The 22,407-nt window shown below is 38.3% G+C and overlaps 1 protein-coding gene across 5 annotated transcripts in view; it reads right to left on the bottom strand.

Moving 5' to 3' along the window:
* Window positions 1-22,407, bottom strand: part of EPS8 (EGFR pathway substrate 8, signaling adaptor) — a 138,283-nt gene that overhangs the window by 13,564 nt on the left and 102,312 nt on the right. For 4 of the 5 annotated variants that reach the window (XM_087764949.1, XM_087764950.1, XM_087764948.1 and 1 more), the window contains 9 exons: window positions 21,622-21,695; window positions 20,461-20,587; window positions 20,017-20,105; window positions 16,225-16,299; window positions 15,466-15,614; window positions 12,942-13,125; window positions 8,864-8,997; window positions 5,009-5,120; window positions 3,941-4,084 (listed from right to left, as the gene is read on the bottom strand). In XM_087764949.1, coding sequence (XP_087621075.1) covers window positions 3,941-4,084; window positions 5,009-5,120; window positions 8,864-8,997; window positions 12,942-13,125; window positions 15,466-15,614; window positions 16,225-16,299; window positions 20,017-20,105; window positions 20,461-20,587; window positions 21,622-21,695 — 1,088 coding nt within the window. The remainder of the gene's footprint in view (window positions 1-3,940; window positions 4,085-5,008; window positions 5,121-8,863; window positions 8,998-12,941; window positions 13,126-15,465; window positions 15,615-16,224; window positions 16,300-20,016; window positions 20,106-20,460; window positions 20,588-21,621; window positions 21,696-22,407) is intronic. The other variant, XM_087764951.1, reaches the window with a different exon arrangement.

The following is a 22,407-nucleotide window of genomic DNA, read 5'->3' on the forward strand; positions in this document are numbered from 1 at the left end:
AAGACTGGAGAATCGAATTTCAAGCGAGGTCTTTCGCCAGTTTCCTTTGGTGAGCTCAGCTATTACGCAGAGTCAACCAGCTGCCTATTAAAATCCCATTACAAGGCCCCTAACTAGCTCTTTGCGGGGTGTAAGGAATTTATGTTTTCTTTGGATTTACAAACCCACCTTGCTAGAATCTTGCCAGAAAGCAAGAAGTACATTAGGATGGAAGAAGGAGAAATTTAGACAGAATTTACTTACGCAAATTGGTAGTAGCTAGGATTAGTCCCCATTTCTTAAACAAAACAAAAAAAAATATGGGCAAACTGAGGACTTTTAATTCCTATCATTAATCAAATCCTTTTTACAACTATTCAGTACATTTTTGTATAATAAGTGGCATCCCATAATTTGGGATTGGATCAATGTGGAATTGGACAGAAAACAACTCTTTTTTTTTAAAGCCATCAAAAAGTCTTGGTCTGATGGCAACTTTAAAGAGCATTTGATATGAAATGAGGTAAAAGAGATACTGGCTCTTGGTCAAAAATTGACATCTCTTTGGCCGCTGCAAAATGAACACCTGGCAACCGAATCTCTTCATTATCAAACACTTCATGATCTGCAGGAAAGATACCAGTTGGCAAAAGATGAGTATGACACTACAACACTAACTTGGAGCTCAAATGCTGTGCTTGAGGGGAAACAACTTCCCACAGAGATATGTTGAGCTGCTAAACAAAGAGACTTGAAAGAAAGGTTTTGATGGTAGATCGCCAAGAATCACGAAGGACACTTGTCCCAAGTGAGGTGGAGACTCTTGTCTTGGTGTTTACATACTATAAACACGCCTCTTACATATACTGTCACACTTCTGTGGACAGTTGGGGTTTTTTAAAATAAGACTACAGGACTGCATTTGGCTTAAAATTTACTCTCTGCGCCTCAGGATTTCATACACATCACTGATAATATAACAGTCTCACCTCACAAAGGGTGTCATGAGATTAATTAACATGCCCACCAAGATACACACCTCTATCCCAATTATGTTCCTCAAATTTCTTTTTCAAGAGCGTTAAAAAAAATTAATAAAATGCACAGTAAATAGGAAATATTATGATTAATTATTTTCTGGGTTCACCAGCAATACTTGTACAAAAGAAGAAATCAGAGTGCTTGGGATGGTGAAGTACCACTGTTGGTTCACAATAAAAAGGCAGACTAAACCACCAATACCACAGGAAACTCTGAGTATCAATAATTAACATTAGTGGAAAACAAGCAGGAAAATGCTCTCCTAATGTACAAAAGTACCAAAAAAGCAAAAATATAGTTTTCCTGGAACTAATTCAACCGACCAGAAGAAAGACAACGTTACAGCCTGACTCACAAAGATGATGAAATAACTAGGATATTGCTTGCAATGTTCCTGCAAGTATCATCTTAGACAATTTAGTGCTTTCAAATAACTATCTGGGACCCGGATCCCGAAAGGGACTGAGAGAAAAATCAGGATCTAATCTAGTGTGTAGACTCAGAGGTCACTAGGAGAGGGAACAGAGTGAAAGTAAAATGAACTTTGCAGCTCTGAGAATAATTGTGATAATGAGGCATCCATCTCTCAGAGAAAGGGTGTCTGTCTGTAGAATAATTGAATGAAAAATATTATCTCTTTCAATGGAATCCTTCATCCTTCCTAATAATCTAGAAACATCCTTTGGTCAGTTGTGCTTTAAAGGCCATTAGTCTGTAAAGAAACACGCTAACCTTGTACATAACACTTATCTGCAGCACAAAGAGGGCGAGGGTGCTCACTGCAGCAGACGGACTACTTTGAATGCAGTCTTTCAAAAACCAAAGATGACTTAGGAGACTGGCAAAAGCTGCGCAGCACCAGGCACTGAGCCTGCTCGTGTCCAGGGCCTGGCAAAGGCAATGATAGGAACCGCTTCAATTTCCTGCTCTACCCACAAGATCTCCTATTTGACCTTGGGCAAGGCAGTCATCCCTTCAGTGCCTCATTTCTCTCTGAAATAGCAGCAATGTCTCATAGCGCTGTTATGAAAATAAATAGGGTTATGCAAACAGATCCCAAACGAACCATGTATTCATCACAGGGAAAGAGACAAATGAGCACGATTAGGAGACCTAAAATTATAATAATCACAATAAAGTTAAGAACAACATTACTGACACATCTTGGTAAAGACTCCCTTTATCCTATGTAATTCATTATATTCCTAAATAATTTCACAGTATTTCAAGCTCACGTTTGAATATGACAAAGCTACAAACAAAACAAACCATGGACCGTAGGGAACAACCTGCCAGAGGGCAAAGAAACAAGATTATTTAAAATGTTGTTCTCTGACCCTAAGTTTCATAGGTCCATGGAGAGTGCTTTGTGAAAATTATTATTTTATTATTTCCCATGACATCTCATTATTTCAAACAGAAAACTTGAAAACCTGCAGCGCATTACAAAGAATAGTGCAAGGACCTCTACTCAAAACTGTACTCGGTCTGCTCAGGATTTCTTGGCAAATTCCAAACACACAAAATGACATGCACTCGAAGAAAAAAAGTCAGATCTTAAAATCAGGATTTGAAAAGCACTCTAGATACATGCTTCATTTCACACACAGGCAAAAACCATAATAAATTTAGAATGAACTCATTTATTATTGGCAAACAATTAGGGATAGGAAAAACCCAGAAATAGTCTAACTGAAGCCCACCAAGCTCAAGATAGATCTACGACATTATTGTGCCAGAAACAGCATGGCACCCGTTTCTCAAGAGACATTCCATATACATGGAAATACTGTGAAAGCTGCAGCTTTCATGATAGGTGTGCACACAGAATCCGGCACAGCGACACCTTCAACTGGGACTTTTCGATGAGACAGCAGCAGAGACGGTCAACAGTAACGTTACGGCATTTCTCAGTTCTCAGTCATCAGACAGAGTGTGTAGGCACAAGGAATGAACATTAGATCCAATTAAATCAAATTTAACTTCAAGTTTCAACAGAAGTTTGGTTTGCACTTGGACTGAAAGTCTGATTCAGAGGCAGGCCTGGAATTTCTGCTTCATCCAAACTTGTTTGCCTAACCTTTCAAAATCATTAGATACAAAAGGGAAGAAACATGTCTTAGAAAATACAACCTCTTATTTTATGAGCATCCGGCCCACTTAAATGTTGGCTAAAAATACACATTACAACTTTATCCTGTATATCCTTACTCAGGTGGACAATAGCACTGACATAAGATTTTTATTTTTTTTTTAATATTTTACGCTCTAATTCTGTTCAACATATAAAAGATATTATAAAAACAACACAAAAAAATCTCAATTCCACACCACAACATGAAAGAAATAAAACCAATATTAAGTCAGGAGAATAGAATGCTATTGATGCATAGGCATAGTAATTGAAAAATACCTGCTTTGTGAATTCAAAAGCAAATACGCCTATTCTTTATGACTCCAAAATTACACAATTAAATAAATTCAAGACTAAGATAGAGACACACAAAGACAGAAAATAAAAAGAAAAGCTAGCGTTCACTCTCCTAGGAGAAACAAAGGTGACCCTACCTTAAATAATTCAAACTCCTTCTTTGGCATCAACAGCTACCAATCCACAAAGGATATTTGCAATTAAAATAAATGCATACACATCCATTAGGATCGAAATTACCACCTCTAAGCAAATAAGCAGAAAGAAAAACCCCTTACAGGAAAATATTTTGCTGTATTTTTATCAACTTTATACTCATGTTAGATTCTATGCAATACAGAAATCAGCTTCAGCCTGTAAACAAAATATAAATCTTTTGACATATCAGTGGAACATGCAGATCTTTTAGCTCTCCTGTGAATCTCTTCCTCCTCCACACACACACGCTCACTTCAAAATAAAGTTTCGCTCCCAAGGAGTGGATGGTACCTGGATGGTGCGGGTATATGCAGGCTCTGACCATCCTAGACCACCTTCTTGATTCCTTAGAGGGTCTAAAATGTTGTTTGGCACAAAGCCTGTGCTGCCACTTTTATTCTGGACTTTCCACCACTGCTTTCTGTCATCCAGAATCTGAAATAATATGGCAATTTAATTACATATTTTTTCTGACTTTCCTCCTGCCAGTACTTAAGACTGTGCATCATTTAAAAACAAAACCATAACATTGCCAGGTTCTGTGATGGCCAACAGATCTTACACGTATGTCCCTAAGAAACCCCTGTAGGCTTCCTTGATTATCAGCATCATTAATCCTACATGGTAGTACTGCACTTTTCAAAACACGGCTCTCAAGAAAGGTCATGGAAGAAAGGTGTGTACTGAACCTCTGTGAATTCAGACGTGCTGAACAACACAGCGGACTGACAATCAAATACTTGTGTAGAGAGGCTGACATCTCTAAAACCTATATGCTGTTGACAAAAGGAATAAGTTACTACTAATAACCCAAGGAAAAGCACATTGTTCTAGGAGAGCACAAATTTGGAGAGAGCGCACTTCTGAGTAAAAAGGGAACTGGAGCAGGATGGCCCGGAGAAGTCTGACATCCAACCACCTGCTGTGCAATCTTATATACAAGATTTTCTCTCTTCGTTGCTCCCTCCCTTCCAAATTTGTCCAGCTTTCAGGGTACCAACTCTTCCAGGAAAGGACAGTCTTTCACTATGCCCTGTGCATACACAGACAGTTTTTGCCAGAGCCAATTATTTAAATACTACTAAATGAGGCTTTTAAAAGCCACACTAGAGAAGATGGAAGAAACACACAAATATATTTCTAGCATGGATCTCTACAGCACCAATTCATAAATCAGCACAGAATCTCTCTTCATCATGTCTACAATGCAAAACAAATTAATTGAACTTTCCATCTTAGGGGAGGTAAATCAAACGCATTGAATTAATCATTAAGGCCAGCCATAATGCCCCACAGGAAAGGTACCCTCAGCTTTGAGTAGTAACAGAGATTCATGTTTTCTCTTTGCAAAAAAATTACCTCTACGATCTCTTCTTTCATGACAGAAAGCTCACTGTTGTTTCTTGCCATAAATTCGTACTTGCATTTGGCATATTTCTTGGTCTGTGCTTTACTGTGTGCTTCATAGTTTCTGCAAAGCAAATATCAGATTATTGTTCAGTGAGACATTCAAGCTAATAAAAACACAGACTAAATGCCCTCTTCTAACAACCTGCAAAACATTTAAACAACAACAAAAAAACCCCATCATAACACGATGTTGCTGTAGAACTACCTATTCATAAAACACTGATTTAAGTTCAAAAAAAAGAAAAAAAGAAACAAAAGAAAGAAGTGGTTGAGCTACACGGACCTCAAGAACTGGTAATCTTTATCAGCTCACTGCTTGCAAGATGTATGATAACAACTAAGATTAGCAGGTGCCATTGTATTAAGATAAACATGTACACTATATTTAGTCTGTTTTCCTACAATAGGTTAAACGATCATTTGCCATATAAACAAATGACTACACTCAGTATATACTTGATTTCTTGTGCTTTGTATGAAACTATTTCTAGCGTTGATCATAAATTAAGTTTCAAATAAATAATAAATGAATACATTTTTGCCATCAACACCAATGGAATTAAACTCTATTTAAAAAATGCTCGCCTACTGTAGGTCCATAAGAACTTGACCATAAGATACCATCACTCTAACAACCTCAAGCTACTGTATCAATTAAAAATGAAAAATAACTTCTTGGCAGCTACAGACAGGTTTCATTGTAGAACAAGGCATACCACGGTATAACTCTGCATCTTTCTGTTTCCTTGAAGAAAGATCTGTTCGGATTGCCTTTGGGTAACAAGCTACTCGTTTCTTTGACATAGTACCTCTTCAAGGTGAGAAGCCCCCCAGTCCCCTCAAAACAGGTCCAAAAGAAACAGTAACATTATTCATTTATTGCAAATTATACCCAACAATCCAAATCCATACCAGGTAGTAAAGTTAACAAAAAAAAAAAGGAAAAAAAAGGGATAATGAAAACATGAAACAATCAATGGCTTGAAATGCTTCATACAACATAACAGCACAGGAATGCAAATGCAGATGGTTGCTGATGTTGGTGCTGTGTAACCGTAGGTCCCAGGTGTGCCTGAGCAATCCAGTAGTTACCTAGCTATTGCATGGCTGTGGAGAACTGTCTCACTTGACTTGAAGAGCAGAACAAAGGAAGAGTCATATTTAGATTGAAAGACTACGTTGAAAGGAAGACAAAACACTAAAAGAATTTAAGGAGAGAGTGAAAAACATAGGACAACCCTAGCCTGAAGAATTGCTGTTACGAGACTGAAAAACTGTGAGTAATCGTAATTTTTTCTGCCACTCAGTCAAAATTTATATAATTTTGAACTCCTTTCTTACTATTTCAGGGATATGACTAACGTCCTTCTGAAAGTACTTTTACTTTCAGGCTGCCTTTCCAAACTCATTTCGCACTAACTGTGTTATCCTACTTTGTCAACACCTAACTCTCCTGATCCTGTCAAAAACTGTAACTCAGGAAGAATTTTTAAAAAATGCTTACATTTCAGTTTTACTCCACTCTGTTGCAATCAACAGCAACATCCCCGGAACGTGGGCCAGGCATTGGCTGCATGCTTCTCAAGAGACCATAATTCCTCAAGCCCAGCTTGATGAGCCAAACAGCTTACCTGAGGCACAAATATTCTCAGCACTTCCCTCCATCAGTCCTCCACTATGTTTTCTTATTGCCTATCGGACACACTGCACCTGCAGCCCTCTGCTCTCCTATGCACGAGAACCTAGCAGATTGCACAGACTCCCAGGGTGCTATTTCACAAATGACAGCACAAAACCAAACTATACAGCATACTACTTTGAAACACTACATAACTTGCTGAAAAACTATCCAGCACTCTTCCGGCATCAGAGAGAGTCCCCGATATACCTAGTAACACACTGAAAGTTTAAGATCCTAACGCTTAGCTTGAGTCACCCAAGGAAAGCACACCTTACTGGAGGTCCTGGCATGTTGGAATAAGGCTCAATGAAGTTCCCTGTGATTAAAATTTCCCTGGACAAGGTGTAACCTACCTGTCCCTCAGAAGGTAGGGGCTGGCTCAGTCACTGCTTTTGGACTGCTCATTCGGAATGACAGCTTTGAACAAGGACCAGCAAACAATGGCTGAAAGGCTCAGCTTGAATTTCTCGCTCCCTCCCCCAAACCCGCTCTTCCACCTGCTTCTTCACAGATGCTTTATAATTTATCTTTAAATGGAAGTTACTTGAGGTAATACATGTTAACAGCTTTTCCCCAATAATGAGCTCCTACCAGGCATGTATTATATGTCTCAAGAGCCAATTAGCAAATGGAAGTTTGTGTCGTGTTGAACAGACCGGGAGATAGAGGCACACTGTGGATGTTTGCATCAGTACCAGCCATCTAGACTCCCTCTTGCAATCAGTGGTGAGAAATGGGCACCACTGCAGCATGTCTCATTTCATATCTTTCAAAAGATTAATTTCACCTTACATGAACTGCTTCTTAGAAACATCCCTTTCTCTTTACCCGCCACAAAGGAGGCTTCGATGACTCTTTCAGTTGCAGCCCGACACACTGATATCAACAACAGTTCAATGAACTAAGCCCCATTCTCTAAACCTGAAACGGAGGCAACAACATTTGCATGGAATACTCTTACTCTGAAAGGACAAAACAGGTCTTATCACATTACAGATAAGAGAGAAAGGAATTTAGAGTACAGATCATCTCGATTTCAAGCTGACTGGTCCTGAGACAAGAACCCAGAAAGTAACCAAGTTTGAGGAAGAGATGAGAAATGACTACTACTGCTGTTGCTGTTATGAAGAATAAATCCCAAGGTCAGGAAAAGAATTGAGTCTTCACTCTGCACACCACATGGGAATATGTTTGCATGCAGATTAACAGGATCTTTTAGCACATAGCTCAGAACTAGGGGTTACACACAGGTTTTAATCAAAAGAGTTATATTAATGTTGTTTTAACCAGCAATCTGATCCCAAAAACTTAAACATCTTCCATGGCACATAAGCTAAAATACTCTTCATATGGTGTACACAGACTCTGGTTTGGCATGTGGGAGCAATTCCAACACCGCTTTACCGATTTACTTCCACAGTTTGTACTGGTATAAATTTTCCCCACAGACAAGGCCAAGACTCCAAGGATCACCGCATGTGATCTTGTCAAGCTATTCGGATTCAGGCTAAAATGAAGGGGATGAAAGAGGATGTGCAAAAAGACACTGGTTGCTATGCAAACATTTCAGAGCATTTTTTGTAACATTTGAAAGAGAATGGAAGAAATGAGTAGTTGCTATTCTGAAAGTGGATATTTATGCACCAGCCCAGAAACAAAAAGCAGGAGACTTTGGTGCACTAAGTGAGCAGATAAACAAATCAAACAATCATTCAAAACAAGGACAGATGAATCTCAGAGCAGACTTGTCATTCTTTGCAGTTCTGAAAAGAGCAAAGGGTATATTTAAAAACATGAAACAAAGCAGAAATAAAATTTGAATCCAAATAGGAGGATTCTGTGTTCTCAATAGTGTTGGAATTCTACTACGTCATTTTTGACAAAAGCATTGATTTAACAGCATACATAAACAGGGTAGTTTCATAAAAATTATACTAAGAGTCTTAATGATGTGCCTTAGAGAAGCAAAAGCAGAATACCCACTGCTAACCAGAATCACTTCCTCACAGAAATAATGATCTGCTCCAGACACAACCAGAGCTAATTACAGACACCGCCACCCCAATAGCAATAAGTCGGGACAGTTATCCACAGCATCACGTACGCCGTCGATTCAGTGTTACCTATCTACATGTCGGCTAACAGTTTGCTTAAAGGCAGCAACAGCTGCCCCCTGGTCCAGCAGAGGCCCTCTTTTGTAAACTGTGTTACTGAATGCATACCCATCGGACGGAGGGTAGTCGGGAACACTGGGAGGCTGGAAGACAAAAAAGAAACAAAGCCACAAAGTGGATTAGTGTCATCAGCGGCACCACCTAGTTCACTTAATCCAGCACCCCTAGGGTCCCTGTCAGCATTCACGCATCCTCAGGTGCTCATGGTTCTGCTATGAAAAGTTAATAACTTCTGCATTTCAAATACATAAACAGGGAGATCAAAAGGATAAGAATAAAAGAATTTCTATCCTAAGTCATCCCACTGCATTAATATTGCAGTGGATATTCTTTAGAAAAACAGTTCTCTGGGGCAAGGTCCATGTCATCTCTCAGATATCACTACAGCAACACAATTTATAAACAATGGCTGAATGGCTTTAAAAGAAACTGCACTGAGAAACTGCTTTGAGCTTTTGTTCTAGATGTACCCTTAAAGCCAGAAACCTCTAGCTACCTAACAGTAAGGCTGTATAAGAAATAAAACCTCCCAAGTAAAATTATCACTCTATTGCAGTATCATATTATCAAGTGGCTCATTTATGTCACCCTCTCACTGAACATGAGACTATAGTCAAAGAAGAAATGCAAAAAGGAATGTGATAGTTGGCATAATTAAGCATTTTAATTAAGGAAAAATAACCAGAATTTATCACAAGCACACATATAAGAATATTGAAGGCTTTAGAAAATTCTTTTTAAACAGCAGCCCTTTAAAAAAAAACCACACCTGAAATCCAGCAGTGATACTCTGCTTCTAAGTAAGAATTATTTTAATGACCATTCCCCAAAACAAAAGCAAGCTAAGCAGTTCATTTCTGGAGATTATGATATTGAAATTGTTCATTCTAGATCTTTTCCTTATAGCACCATCCAGCTGCACAAGTTAGAAAAGCTGAGATTAATCAGAAATTGCCAAATCTCTAAGTCTGGTTTGTTGGTTTTTTGGTGTTGGTGGGGTTTTTTTGTGGTTTGTTTGTTGTTTTTTTTTTTCCTGTTTGTGTGGCTACGGAAAAGCCACTCACCTAATTTCTAATCTAATCTGATCTGGCACCCAGAGATGCTTGCCTGTGGGGCTGAAGGTTTATGAAAATAAATTAAAACCACACAAAACCCCCCATACACATAGAATATTCTTTAAAACTATATTGTTAAGAATTCTCTGAAAAAAATCTCAAGTGTGAAGTGTCACCTGGCTTATACCTTACATCAAAAGACACCCAGGAAGCAGGAACTCATTTTAACTCACACACAAATTTGCATTGCTTTAGCCTCACTGGACTCTCTATCACCAGTTCCCTGTTGTTTCACTGCCATTTGAAGTCCTCATCGCTAAAGTGACTCCACCTTGAAACCACTCCAGTGGAAGCTCTGTGTGTGGCTACATCTTAAGATTCAGGAATGGAAAGAAAAAAAAGGGTTCTCATGAGCGGGAACCTCCAATGCACTTTGCCAGATGCCAGAGCAGGCCCTGCCCTGCAGAGAGGGCAGCCGGGGCAGCCGCATGCACCCTCTCTCCACTCCCAGCGCGGCACAGCTCTTGACACGCAGCCTCGGTCCTCAGGAGAGCAATGTCACACCGAGACACAAGACCAATTAGTGGTGAGAGACAAAAACACTTAAATTCTCGTCTTATTTTTCCAGCACCCTTTGTTAAACAAGCTGTTACGGCAGACTTATGAAAGAATAATTATTCTGGTATCACCCACTCCAGGGCGGTCCTTTTGCTGCAGACAAGCAGCATTTTGCACTCACACAGCTTTTTCCAGCTGAGCACCCACAGCATTTGACAGCTATTGAGCAGCTCAGTGCTCTTCCCCCTAGGGATGTGCTGAGGAGGCACTGCTGCGGGGAGCCAAGGTACCAAGGTTAAGCGCCTTGCCCAAGACCACATGGGAATCAGCAACAGTCATGAAACCAAGGCCTGATATCCCAGGTGCCAGGCACATAAACACCTTTGGTGAACTGGGATTTATTTTACTTTTTTTTGGTCTTTTGATAATGAAGATGAAGAGGCTAAGCTGGCACAAACAGCTACCCATCCAACCAACATTACTGACACCAAAAAGAATGAAATGAACTCCCTGAAACACAAGTAACCAAAATCTGTCAGTGTATTCCCTCCCCCCCCCAAAAAAATTGTTTTAACTTATTATATATATATATATATATATAAATAACAAATTAAAATCTTACAATCATCAGCACAGAAAAATTAATGTTCTTTTTTCAATATTATTTTGCTTTTGTTTGTTTGTTTTTTTTAATTTAGAAGGAGCACAATGTAAAATAAAAAACAAACCTGCATGGAAATGTAGAGCAGCAGTGAAACACTGAGACAATGGTTGATGAGACTTTTTTGGGAGCTGACTAGGGAAGGGGGTGACAGCAATGGCAACAGGTACGTTTCACATTATTGTGCCCATTAACTTTACTAAATGTTTTTTTGCTCAAAATGAATCTCTGACAATAACTTAGCTTTTGGTACATTTATGCTTGTATATCTTGTTAGGCATAAAGCCAGTGTTTTAAGTAATCAAATATGTACCCTGTTAACTTCCTTGCTTGACAAACTTTTTACCCAATTTGTTTGTCTCCATAGCTGAGTAGACTTTTTTTTTTTTTTTGGAGTAATGAAGATTTCCATGAAAACAAAGTTTTACTGTGACAAGTTTTCCACGGGCAGTTTTGATAAACTTTTGCTGGGGAAGCTTTGTTGTCTCCAATAAGAGAATTGCTCTGCAAGAGAACACCATCTCACAACAGCCAATAACCCTTCCCTTGAATCTTCTTCCATATGTGCATTTTTTTCACTAACATTATAAAATTAAGACAAAATCTAGTATCATCATGTTAAGATGTACTCCAAATATAGTACTGGTGTAGATTGCTCGAGGAAGATAGGAAAGACTATGGACTGAACCTAGAAAATTCTTAGGTGCACTTCCACATCACAGCTGCTAACAGGGGATCTTGAACTAGCTAACACTTGATTGAAACTAGAGCTAGCAAACAAAAATAAATTACAATTTTAAATTAAATCTTATGTCCTCCCAACAACAAAAAGCTTCAAAAACTAAAACTTTTATGTATTTAAAAAGGCAATAGCTTTTTTTCTGAATTAAAAAGCAACAAAATCCACTTTTATTCTTCAAATTTTCACATAAACCAGAGTACATTTTCTGGCCAACTCTACTGAAAAAGAGTAGGGGGTAGAATCTTTATAGTCAGACCCTTTGTTTCTCAACAAAGTTAGTCAGAAAAAGCACTCTGGTTTCTCTGAAGGCTTTAGATGACGGTGCATGTTTCCATTCTCTAAACAGAATAACCTATTTTTTGCTAAATTAATGATGTTTCTTGGGAGAAAAGGATGGGAAAATGTTCCTGTGCAATAATTCTTCTAATTGGCAACTATTTTTCAGAAGTAGGCCTAAATTACCTGACACAGCATTACTCTCATAGCACCTCCAAATGCTTTCTTGCAATACAGTGGAAGTATCAAGAAGTTAATGAAAGGAATATTACATTCTACATTTGTGAAGAAGCAGCTTATATCCAAAATTCCCTAAAAAGTGGTATTTTTTTCTTTTTGTCTGTGTGCCTGTGCATCAATGCACATTTGAGAACACTTTGGTTCAAACTCTACCTGAAGTACATACGATCAAAATCAATGGGATCTGAAAGTGCAAGTCAAGAATCAAACTGAACCGTAGGGGCTTGGATTGTCCTTCCAGCTGAGGTGGGAAAGTGCACCAAGTTCAAGGACAGCAGTAGGCAAAAGCCTTATATTTTTCCTAATCACTTTTTTGGTGGCTGAACAGGTATTTGGTTTTGTATAACTTTAATATTAGTATAATGAGCTTGCACTGATGTAGCAAGCTCGTCAGAGCACAGTTACTCCAACAATGTCACAGAATATTTTCTTTATGAAGGAAGCAGTTGGTGTTGCCTTCAGCTAATTTACAAAATGCTGTCACAGGTAACCTACCTCACTTGACAGTCTTTTCATTTCTTGCTTCCGCTGTTGCTCTGCAACGTTTGCCACGGACTCTGCCAAATGATTGAGTTCTTGCTCCTTTGGAGCTCCCATGAAGTTCAGCAAAGGAGGCTCCCAACCATTGCGGAAACGGGGGACATAAGGTGGAATAAAGTGGTCTTTGGGCCAATCCGCTCTGTATGAAAAGTAAATTAGAGATCTCTATCAAGGGGGCCATACAAATATTGGTTTAATAGGTTTCCTAAAAATTGAAATGCTTCAGAAATGTTATTAGTATAGAGGAGAGGCTGGGATTACAGTACAGGCAGAATTGTGCTAGAACACAGAAAATCGGCAGAAAACATTTCTCGACCGCAACTATGCTCCCTGCTGCACCCTGCAGAAAGAAACTACTCCTGCCATAAGGACTTATCAGTGGTAAAACACAACAAATTTCTGTCTTGTAGCAAAGGATGAGTAATAGAAGTATCAATCACAAACAAACCTGGGATATGTTTTAACTGTTAGATGGGGAAAAATATTCCAATGCTCTATTTGTGTTAAAGCACCAGACAAAAGACTTCAAAGAAACAGCCTGCTTTATAAGAAAGTCTGAAAGCAGGTATGAAGCATGGAAGCTTACGGGGCCTAGCTAGACCTAAAAGTAAAAGTTAAACAATAGCTTTTACTGACAAAAAAAATCAAGTCTACATGCTCCAAGACATACACAAGAATTATCATCACATTTGCTGTTTTATAGTCCAGATTGATCTTTCTAAAATACTGTATTACTTTTCAGATCACCATCAACATTCCCTATTGTAATACAAAATACATAAATAAATGCTTTCATGCTCTGCCTTTGCACTATACATAACACTCTGTCCCACAATATAAATTACTGTATCTTCACACTGGAAGCAGAAACAGGAATGTACATTACAGTCTTTTAACAGTGTCGTCATCGACACTGCTCAAAATTAAGGGACAAATGCTGCCAGTCACAGAAGTTGCAGGAGCGGTCAGCAATTACTAGCCCATTAGCAGGCCTGAGCTAGGTCAGTAACCCTTGAGTTTCATCATTCACCTCTCCTGGTACACCACACCACAGTGTACCTCTGTATACTGAGATCAGTCAGACCATCATTTCTAATCTGCACAGGTCAACCAACTATATTCTAAGTGCTTCATTCTTTACTGCCCAACATGAGCTACTTCTCTTTCCATTAAACTTTTTTTGAGGATGGACTAAACGAATGATGATGGTAGCTCCCAAGACAAGGAGCCCATTATTTTACCCAGTGATCCATTTTCCCTGCACAGGGCTCTGATGCTATGAAGCAATTTCCATTGCCAGTCCCACCACAAGCTGCTATGAAGCCAGCAGACCTTGAAGCAGGTAAAGGCAAGCGGATGATGCTTTGCTGGGGTAAGCTCTCTGGCAATCACAAGGAACTGGAATTCCTGTTTCCAGCTCATTTTGTAGTAGCAGGCCAAACAATAAACCCAAAGGATGAATTTGGACATTCCTGGTCCTGCAGCAGAGTGAGCTCAAGGAAGGGAAAGACCTGTACATCACTCACCCTACTGTGAGGATGTTTGTCACTCCATGCTCTAGGGCTTTCCATGCAGCCTTCCTTACCAGCAAAACACTCAACTACTTTTTAATCAATTAATTAATTAAAAAAATCCACTTGGTAGATGTTTATGTTCCAAATTGAAATCTAAGAGCAAGGATACACCAAATACATGATGCATTTCCAGCCCAAGTCATTGCATACTTAATCATCATCAAATGTACTTATCTACCGCAGATTACAGAGTTATAACACACTTTGCTAATTCAAGCATTTTCTTTTGCATGTTCTATTTACCTAAGTAATTTCAAACCATATACTTACCTCAAAAACAATAAATGCATAAAATAGTTAATTTTTAGCTAAGCCTAACCATAATAGTGAATCCATTAAGTGCAACGTGTAGGGCATGCACATGTAACATGGTTCACCCAATAAACATTGTTTAAAAATTATAAGCATTTTCTTCTTAGCATTATGATGCTTTTGAAGAAGTAATGACATTGCAAATTTTTAGTTTTTGATAATTATTGGAAATTGAAAATAGAAATCTGTATCCTGTTCTTCAATATTTTGTCACTTTTTATTGCAGCTTCTTCAAATTGATTTTTAATGAAGTCCAGATAGCTGGGTTGGGAAAATAATGGTGAAAAACAACTGGAAACATGTAAGGGACAGTTCATAAAAAATGACTGCAAGAGGTTATGTCAAGAGGTTCTTGATACCGTGGACAAAACAAAAATTTCTATCTGCATTTTCTCCTTCCTTGAGACCTCTAAAATCAAACCACTCCCAAATCCCACTGAGGCTGAAGAGCTCCTTCAAAGAACAGTTCTGAAGAGTCCAAAGCCTAACAAATTAATATTGAGTTTATTGGTGCGTGCATAATCTTGTTAAGATCGTGTCAATAAATTTGAGTTTAGAGATCATCTCTAAAGCATGCAAAGGCTTTTTCTCACCTGGCTTTGGTCCATGTGTCACCCAATGACATCCATAACTGTCCTTCCTCACTGGTGACAGTATATCGCAGGAAGTCTATAGTATCTTTTGTTAGGAGAGGGCTGAGTACCGTACCAGCAAGCTCTGGACCTCCTGTTGTCTGTACCACCTAAATCCAAGTATTAAAATAATATAAAGAACATACACATTGTAAGTAAGGAAGTTACTGTGAATATAAGTTACCTACAGTGCTGCTAGGAAACATTTATTATTCACAAAAACACCCCCACCCAAAACCCTGAGAAGCTAACAATGTGTCTTAATGTCCTACAGATTAACTAAACCATTTCTTGCACAAGACCTGCTGTTCCGGTCACCAACCACTTTATATTTAGACCCAACTTTTGGCAATGTTATTTTTGTTCTACTGATCAAAACCACATGTACTTCCATTAAATAGAGATATGGCCATGCTTTCAACTCTCTTCCTGCATTATGTAAAAGATCTCAATTTTTTATTGTTATTTAAAAATTATAATGGCAAACTGTAACACACAAAGCTAAAGATGATTTAAATAAATATATTTAATAGATGGAAATACACGCAGAAAAGGATATAAATTATTTTCTAAAGAGAACCTCATCCTGAGATACACTCATTTCTCCTTAGTTATTGTCCAGGGACACAACATTTCAATCTTGTTATCCCTGAAAAGGTTACAGAGCACATAAATACAAGAGTCCTGATGGAAAACACTGAGAAAATTATAAAACCTTACCATATGTAGTGGGGTAAAGAGAAAATGAACCAGTTCAGCTGCACTAGGATTCTGGATATGGAACTTTAATTTGGCCTGAAGGAATGGGAAAATGATAGACTTTAAGAAACAGTTAACTTTTGTGACAATAAATACTTCACATAAGAATGGCCATTCATTCAACTGCTTTTGAACCCATGTATATCTTTAGCACCTATTGTGCAAAACAAGAAGTTCCACAACTGAATTATATGCTTTGTGAAGAAGCATCTCCTTTGGAAATTTGCCACCTCTTCATTAGTATTCTGTAGTTCTTTTCCAAATGAAAACTGAGCAATCCTTCTCTACTTGCTTTTTTCAGTAATGCTCATAATTTACAGATTCATTACATTCTTCCTCTGTTTGGTCTTTTCCAAGCTAAAGTAATTCCTTCGAGCATTCTTGTCCTCCCTGTACCTCCTTCAATTTTGCTACACTGGGAACAAAATAAGGCCAGGAAACATAATGGCATATTGATGCTCTTTATTTGTTCATCTTCTTTGTTTTTTCCTAATGGTTCTTAACGTTTGCTTGGTTGTTCACCATTGAACACAGATGATGTTCTCACAGGAATCTGTATTACATCAACATTTTGTTCTGATTTGTTTTATACATGAGATTTTTCACCTGTCTATGCTCTATCATATCTATCAATATTGAATTTCATCTGTCACTTTATCTGCCATCATGAGATATTTCTACATTTGTAGACCCTACACTCCCCATTTGCCAGAACACCTGTAAATATGTTAGACAGCAAATGCCTCTGCAGAGGCACGTGAGGGACTTCACTGCTGAATTTACTGTACTTTGAGAACCGGCATTTTAGTCCTATAATTTGTTTTCTGTTTCACCAAACAAGAATCTAAGAAGCTACATTCATCCTTACAGTAACTCAGTTTCTTTAAGAACTTCAGGGTGTGCAGCCTTGCTGGATGTGTTTTGGAAATCCAAAGAAACAAAATCAAAGAACTGATGGATTTGTAGACATTATTTTGTTGTGCAAGATGCATGTTTGCTTCTTTCTCAATTTAATATACTTGCCTACAAACTGCATCCCATGTGCAGGTACCTCAGGGGTACCTGGTTGTAGTCCCTCAGATCCTTGGAATGGCTTTAAAGATTATCAGCATTACCTTAACCACTTCTCTTCCTCTGGAAGAAAGGCAGTTTGAGAGAGGTTACACACCATACTGTGTGGTCTGCTGACTTAGTTTTTGAAATAGATGGATGAATGGTGCCCATTCAAACAGGGCTTCTATTCATCTGCCTGTAATTTGCTGTTCTTTAACCCATTACCAGTTCTTCAATTTGAAACAGATAATCTCTTGTGCCCCCCATAAAAAATGGTTTTCATGAACATATTGTCCACTATCAAGCTTTTCCAAGTAAGTATATGCATAAAAATGGATCATATACTCTCTCTGATACAGCTTCTTGGAGGATTTCTTTTATTTACTGATCACCCATTGGCCCTGCAGGCTCCAGAAGTAGAGAAGCATGCCAGAATGTGTTTTAAAAAGTTACAGTAGTTTTTATTGCATCTTGCTATCTGTTCCTCAAACTGCTTTTAGCTAGCCTCATTCTACTTTTACATCTAGCCTTCTAGAGCGTGCCTCCAAATGAAGAAAGGAGGAGGATGTGTTTTTACTTCTAATAACTTCCTATACATTGTTCTTCAGTCATAACAACTTTCTTTTGGTCTTTCTAAAGTTTTTTTGACAGATGGTAGCCATTTCCTAGGAGCTTCCAGCATGGTGTTTTAAAAGTTTCCATTCTACTGGCAAAGATTTGTCTTCTAGCTACAACTTTTATTTTTAAACTAGATTCTTCATTTTATACAGTTCTCCATGTCTGACATAAAGCACCAGGAAATGAAATTTCAGGCTTCTGTGGCTCTTGCAATGATGCTGAAGTAAAGCACTGTTACAGCACAGCTCTTCAAGAGCAACATTAGAAACCAGGTCCTAGACGCTGCTGAGCACCAAAACAAGAACTGCTTCTTCTCCTGCACAGAAGATAAAGATTCAAAGATGCACACGTTGTTCTTGGGTGAAAGATTTGTTTAAATGCAGAACATCGTAAGAAGTCAGAATGGAAAAAAATGAACATTGCAAGCACTATTATTGAGAAGAATCAGCATGTTCTAAGACATCCATCCCCCCCAAAACAGCAATTCCTTTAAGGTCAGAATCACAGCATTCAATATAGAGTTTTTAAAAAAATACAGATTTGCAACATTTCTAAATATCTCCTACAGCCCTGCAAGCAGAATTCATTCCCCAAGAGGAAGAAAAATCTGATTTGACTCAGTGAACGCAAGAACAATTTTCCCCATTGGCGTAGCTTCCCCAGCTGTTAGAAGGGACAGTCAGTATCTGAAAGTAAATGCTTTGAAGGTGTCCCACTTGCTGCCTTCCTTTAATAGCATTTGCAGAAGAGGAGATGCCAGGAGAAGGCTCTTGAATTAGCATCTCTGCGTGTTGAGGACCTATAAAGCGACAGCAATTTGTCGGATGGAGCGTTCTGAGGCCAGAAAGGTCCTATGCAATGATGGCAACAAGCACAGAGTCTGATGGGCATAGCAGAATAAAACTAAATTAAGGCCACAGCTGGTGATGCTGGCAAGCATGCAACAGAACCGTGATCCCAACAGACGTTCCTAGAAATTCTTTTACGATTTAAACTCAAATTTCCCAAGTAAAAGGCTTTAAAGAGCCAGGAAAATAAGAAACACAACAATGATGAAAAAGAAATATGCTCATCTAGTCACTGTGTAGAGCCCTTGAGGAGCAGCATCCCAAAGCTGGCTCAAAAGCCAACCTAGGCCAGAGGTGGCCATCTCTGCTCTTGTTTCAGTTCAACCTTGGATGGAGAAGGAAAAGATGAATGTCCAAGATCAGTCAAGTATCAGCTGAGCTGAGGAAGGTTCCTGTGGGTCAGCCAAGGACCAAACAAGATTACATTTCCAGTATACTAGCATTCTTGAAGAGGATACTTGTGGGTTTACTCCTTCTGAAAGAGCAGTGGAGACCAAGAAAATGCAGGCCCAGGCTCACAATTCCCTGGATGGCATGACCACCTCTGCATAGCTGGCAGCAGTAGGGCATTTAAGACCCACAAGGTTCCTCTACATGAACAAGGCACCAGGAAAGTTAGACAGAAGGCAGAAGACTTGATTAATACACTCCCAAAGACAAGATAACCTTCTGCAGATCCCTCAGGGGAATCAACAATAAAGCATCCATAGCCTCTGGAATAGCAGGAACCTTCAAGAAAACTCAGCTTAAAAATAACTGCAAAGCAATCTGTCATAGAATCATAGAATCATTAAGATTGGAAAAGACCCTTAAGATCATCGAGTCCAACCATTAACCTATCACTGCCAAGTCCACCACTAAACCAGGTCCTCGAGTACCACGTCTACCCTTCTTAAAAATACCCCATCCCATCCAGGGATGGGGACTCAACCACCTCTCTGGGCAGCTTGTTCCAATGCCTGACTACCCTTTCGGTGAAGAAGGTTTTCCCAATATCTTCCCCTGTCATGTTACTGATTCTTCCTTCTCCTCTTCATCTTTCCGCAGAATTTTAGTTCTTCACTTCATACTAGTGAAATAAGACATACGAAAAGCAATGCAGCAAAACTGACACCCAAATTAATTTGTAGCGGCGGGGAAAACAAAAGATCATGTTATACTTAACATCAACTCTCCCAGGAAAAAAACTGTTACTGCATGCCTCACACCGCCATATCCACTAGCAGTCACTTACCAGAAGATTGAAGCCATGCTTGAATTTTTGGAAGCAGTCAACAAATTCATCTGGAGGTGGTGGTTTTGCACGGAGAGTAAGAACTCCCTCTGGTGAACAAAATGAGATTTTTATATATCCATTTATATGGTATATAATTTCTATAAATATTACAGGTATAGTAAACATATAAATACATAATAAATCTGCCAACTTGCAGAATTTTGTAAATACAGAATCACAAAAGTGAACATATTCTGCAGTCATATCTCTAATTAGTCACTCCTCACTGACTTCAAGCAAATAATTTTCATAGGTTTCCCTCTAAGAATATACTGCATAGGATTTTTTGTGCTCAAGGTGAGAGAAAACTACATTCATTAAAAAACAACACAAAAAGACACATTTGCTAGCTACTTCAGTGATCCTTAGAGAAACAGAATCGTGTGAAGTAAGAAGTCCTACCTCCAGGCCCTTTCTTTTTACTTTTCTTAGTTTTCTTCCTCTTCGAAAGTTCAGCAAATGCTTCAGCAGCTTTTTGAAGTTTGGTAACAAAATACTCAATGTCATCCAAAATATGGTTCAGTATTTGCTATGGGACAAAAGTAAAGTAACAGTTTCTTTACAGAACCTATAGCAGAAATACTCCAGAAATTAAAATGACTACAGTCTCAGACATCAAGAACTTCCTCGGAACAAAGTCCAGGCTAGAACATTGCTTATTTAGATTCATTATGTTCTTAACTTTACAAACATGTAAAGTATTTTAAATCCTAGATTTTTAAAAACTTGGGGCCACTGGAAGTTTTTTAAAATATAAGCATCAAGATTATTAAATTCAGATTGGAATTACACAATTCGTTCACACATTACATTTTCTCTCACAACACATGAAAAAATTCTAATTATTTGTGCAGGAAAGCATTTTCCTAAACAGCATAACTTCATAATCTCCTTTAATACAAAGTATTAAGCTGTTTGTTGAATTTCAGAATGTAGTTTTATAGAAGAAGTACTCTTTGAAGAATTGTTTTCAAAGAGCAAGTGGAGGAAAATGAAGGATCCCCTGGGGAAAACATGTATACACCAGTTCAGCAGGCCCCAACATGCTTTCCTCAAGACCCTTGGATGTTGCTGAGGGCAACATCAGAGTAGAGAAGTGGAAAGTTAGAATTGACAAATGGGGCAATATTTGATATTGCATACATTATAAGACCTGCCCAATGTTGTTGCTTATAGGCAATATCAGAAATGACCCTATGTTCATTTTCCAGATATTGCACGTATCTAAGTCCCACTAAATTAATGGAATTTAATTTTATTCTTACATAGTTTGCTGAATTTGGTCTACTACATAAAATTAGTATTTATATTTCTAGATCTTCACAGCAGAAAATTTTGCATCAACATTCAATACTTTTTTTTTCTTTTTTTTCTTTTTTTTTTTTAAAGAAAAAAATAAGAAGAACTACCACCTATTCATTTGTAGGTCTACCACACAAACATAGGCTGCCTGGAAAGCTTTCCTCCAGAACTGAATTTCCCATGTGGAAAAAGCCTTCCCACAAAGTAGAGCTGCAAAATGTCACAGACATTAAGCAATATCGCTTGTAGTTTCTCACTTACAACATCTCTGTCAATCCTGGCTGCTATCATCTCTGCTGTTTCTTCATGATCGTGGTATTGTCTATGTTTTTCAACTGCAGAAAAGGGATGAAGAGAATAAGACATCCATATACACAGAATTAGTAACCAACACTTCCTATACAGCTTATCAAAATCATACTGCTGTAAGAAAAAGATGGGCAATGTTTGTACCACTCACTTTGCAATGACTCCACACAACCTGAAAATCTTGCACCCTAATGCCTGATCCTGCCAAGTCTTACAAAAAAAAAACCAAACCAAAAAACCTTAGGTGTTAATTTGCAGTCAACTTAAATTGCATAAATGAGGTTAACCACAGAAGTGTGGTACCAGGGTCTAAATCAAAAAATCAAAGCAGAAAGTGGTCGATTATAAATACAACACAATGAGAAATCATCCCATTTTGCAAAATATGCTGAAAGCTACTCCAGCAGAAATAAGCAAGAAGGAAGAGTGTAGCCATGACTTCAAAGACAATTTTGATGTAAAAGGTAATAAGCAAAAAGGGATGTAGGAATTTGGGCAGAGTGACCAAGTCTGGCAACATAGAAATGGGAGATAATGATGTGATAAAACAGATGTTTCCAAATAACAATGGACAGAGTCAGTGACTTTTATTTGAAAACAAAAAGGATTAACATTTTGAGAAATTATAAGCTTTACATTTTTAAGTCACACTAAATACTGTATTGCTTTTGTTAACAGGTGGGATTTTAGTAAATACATTTTAGAAAAGACCCACATGAATGGAATAAAAGGAACTGC

Source organism: Nipponia nippon, unplaced genomic scaffold, assembly GCF_047370975.1.
Source record: "Nipponia nippon isolate SJK-2023a ecotype South Korea unplaced genomic scaffold, ASM4737097v1 scaffold_3, whole genome shotgun sequence".
NCBI classification, from domain to species: domain Eukaryota; kingdom Metazoa; phylum Chordata; class Aves; order Pelecaniformes; family Threskiornithidae; genus Nipponia; species Nipponia nippon.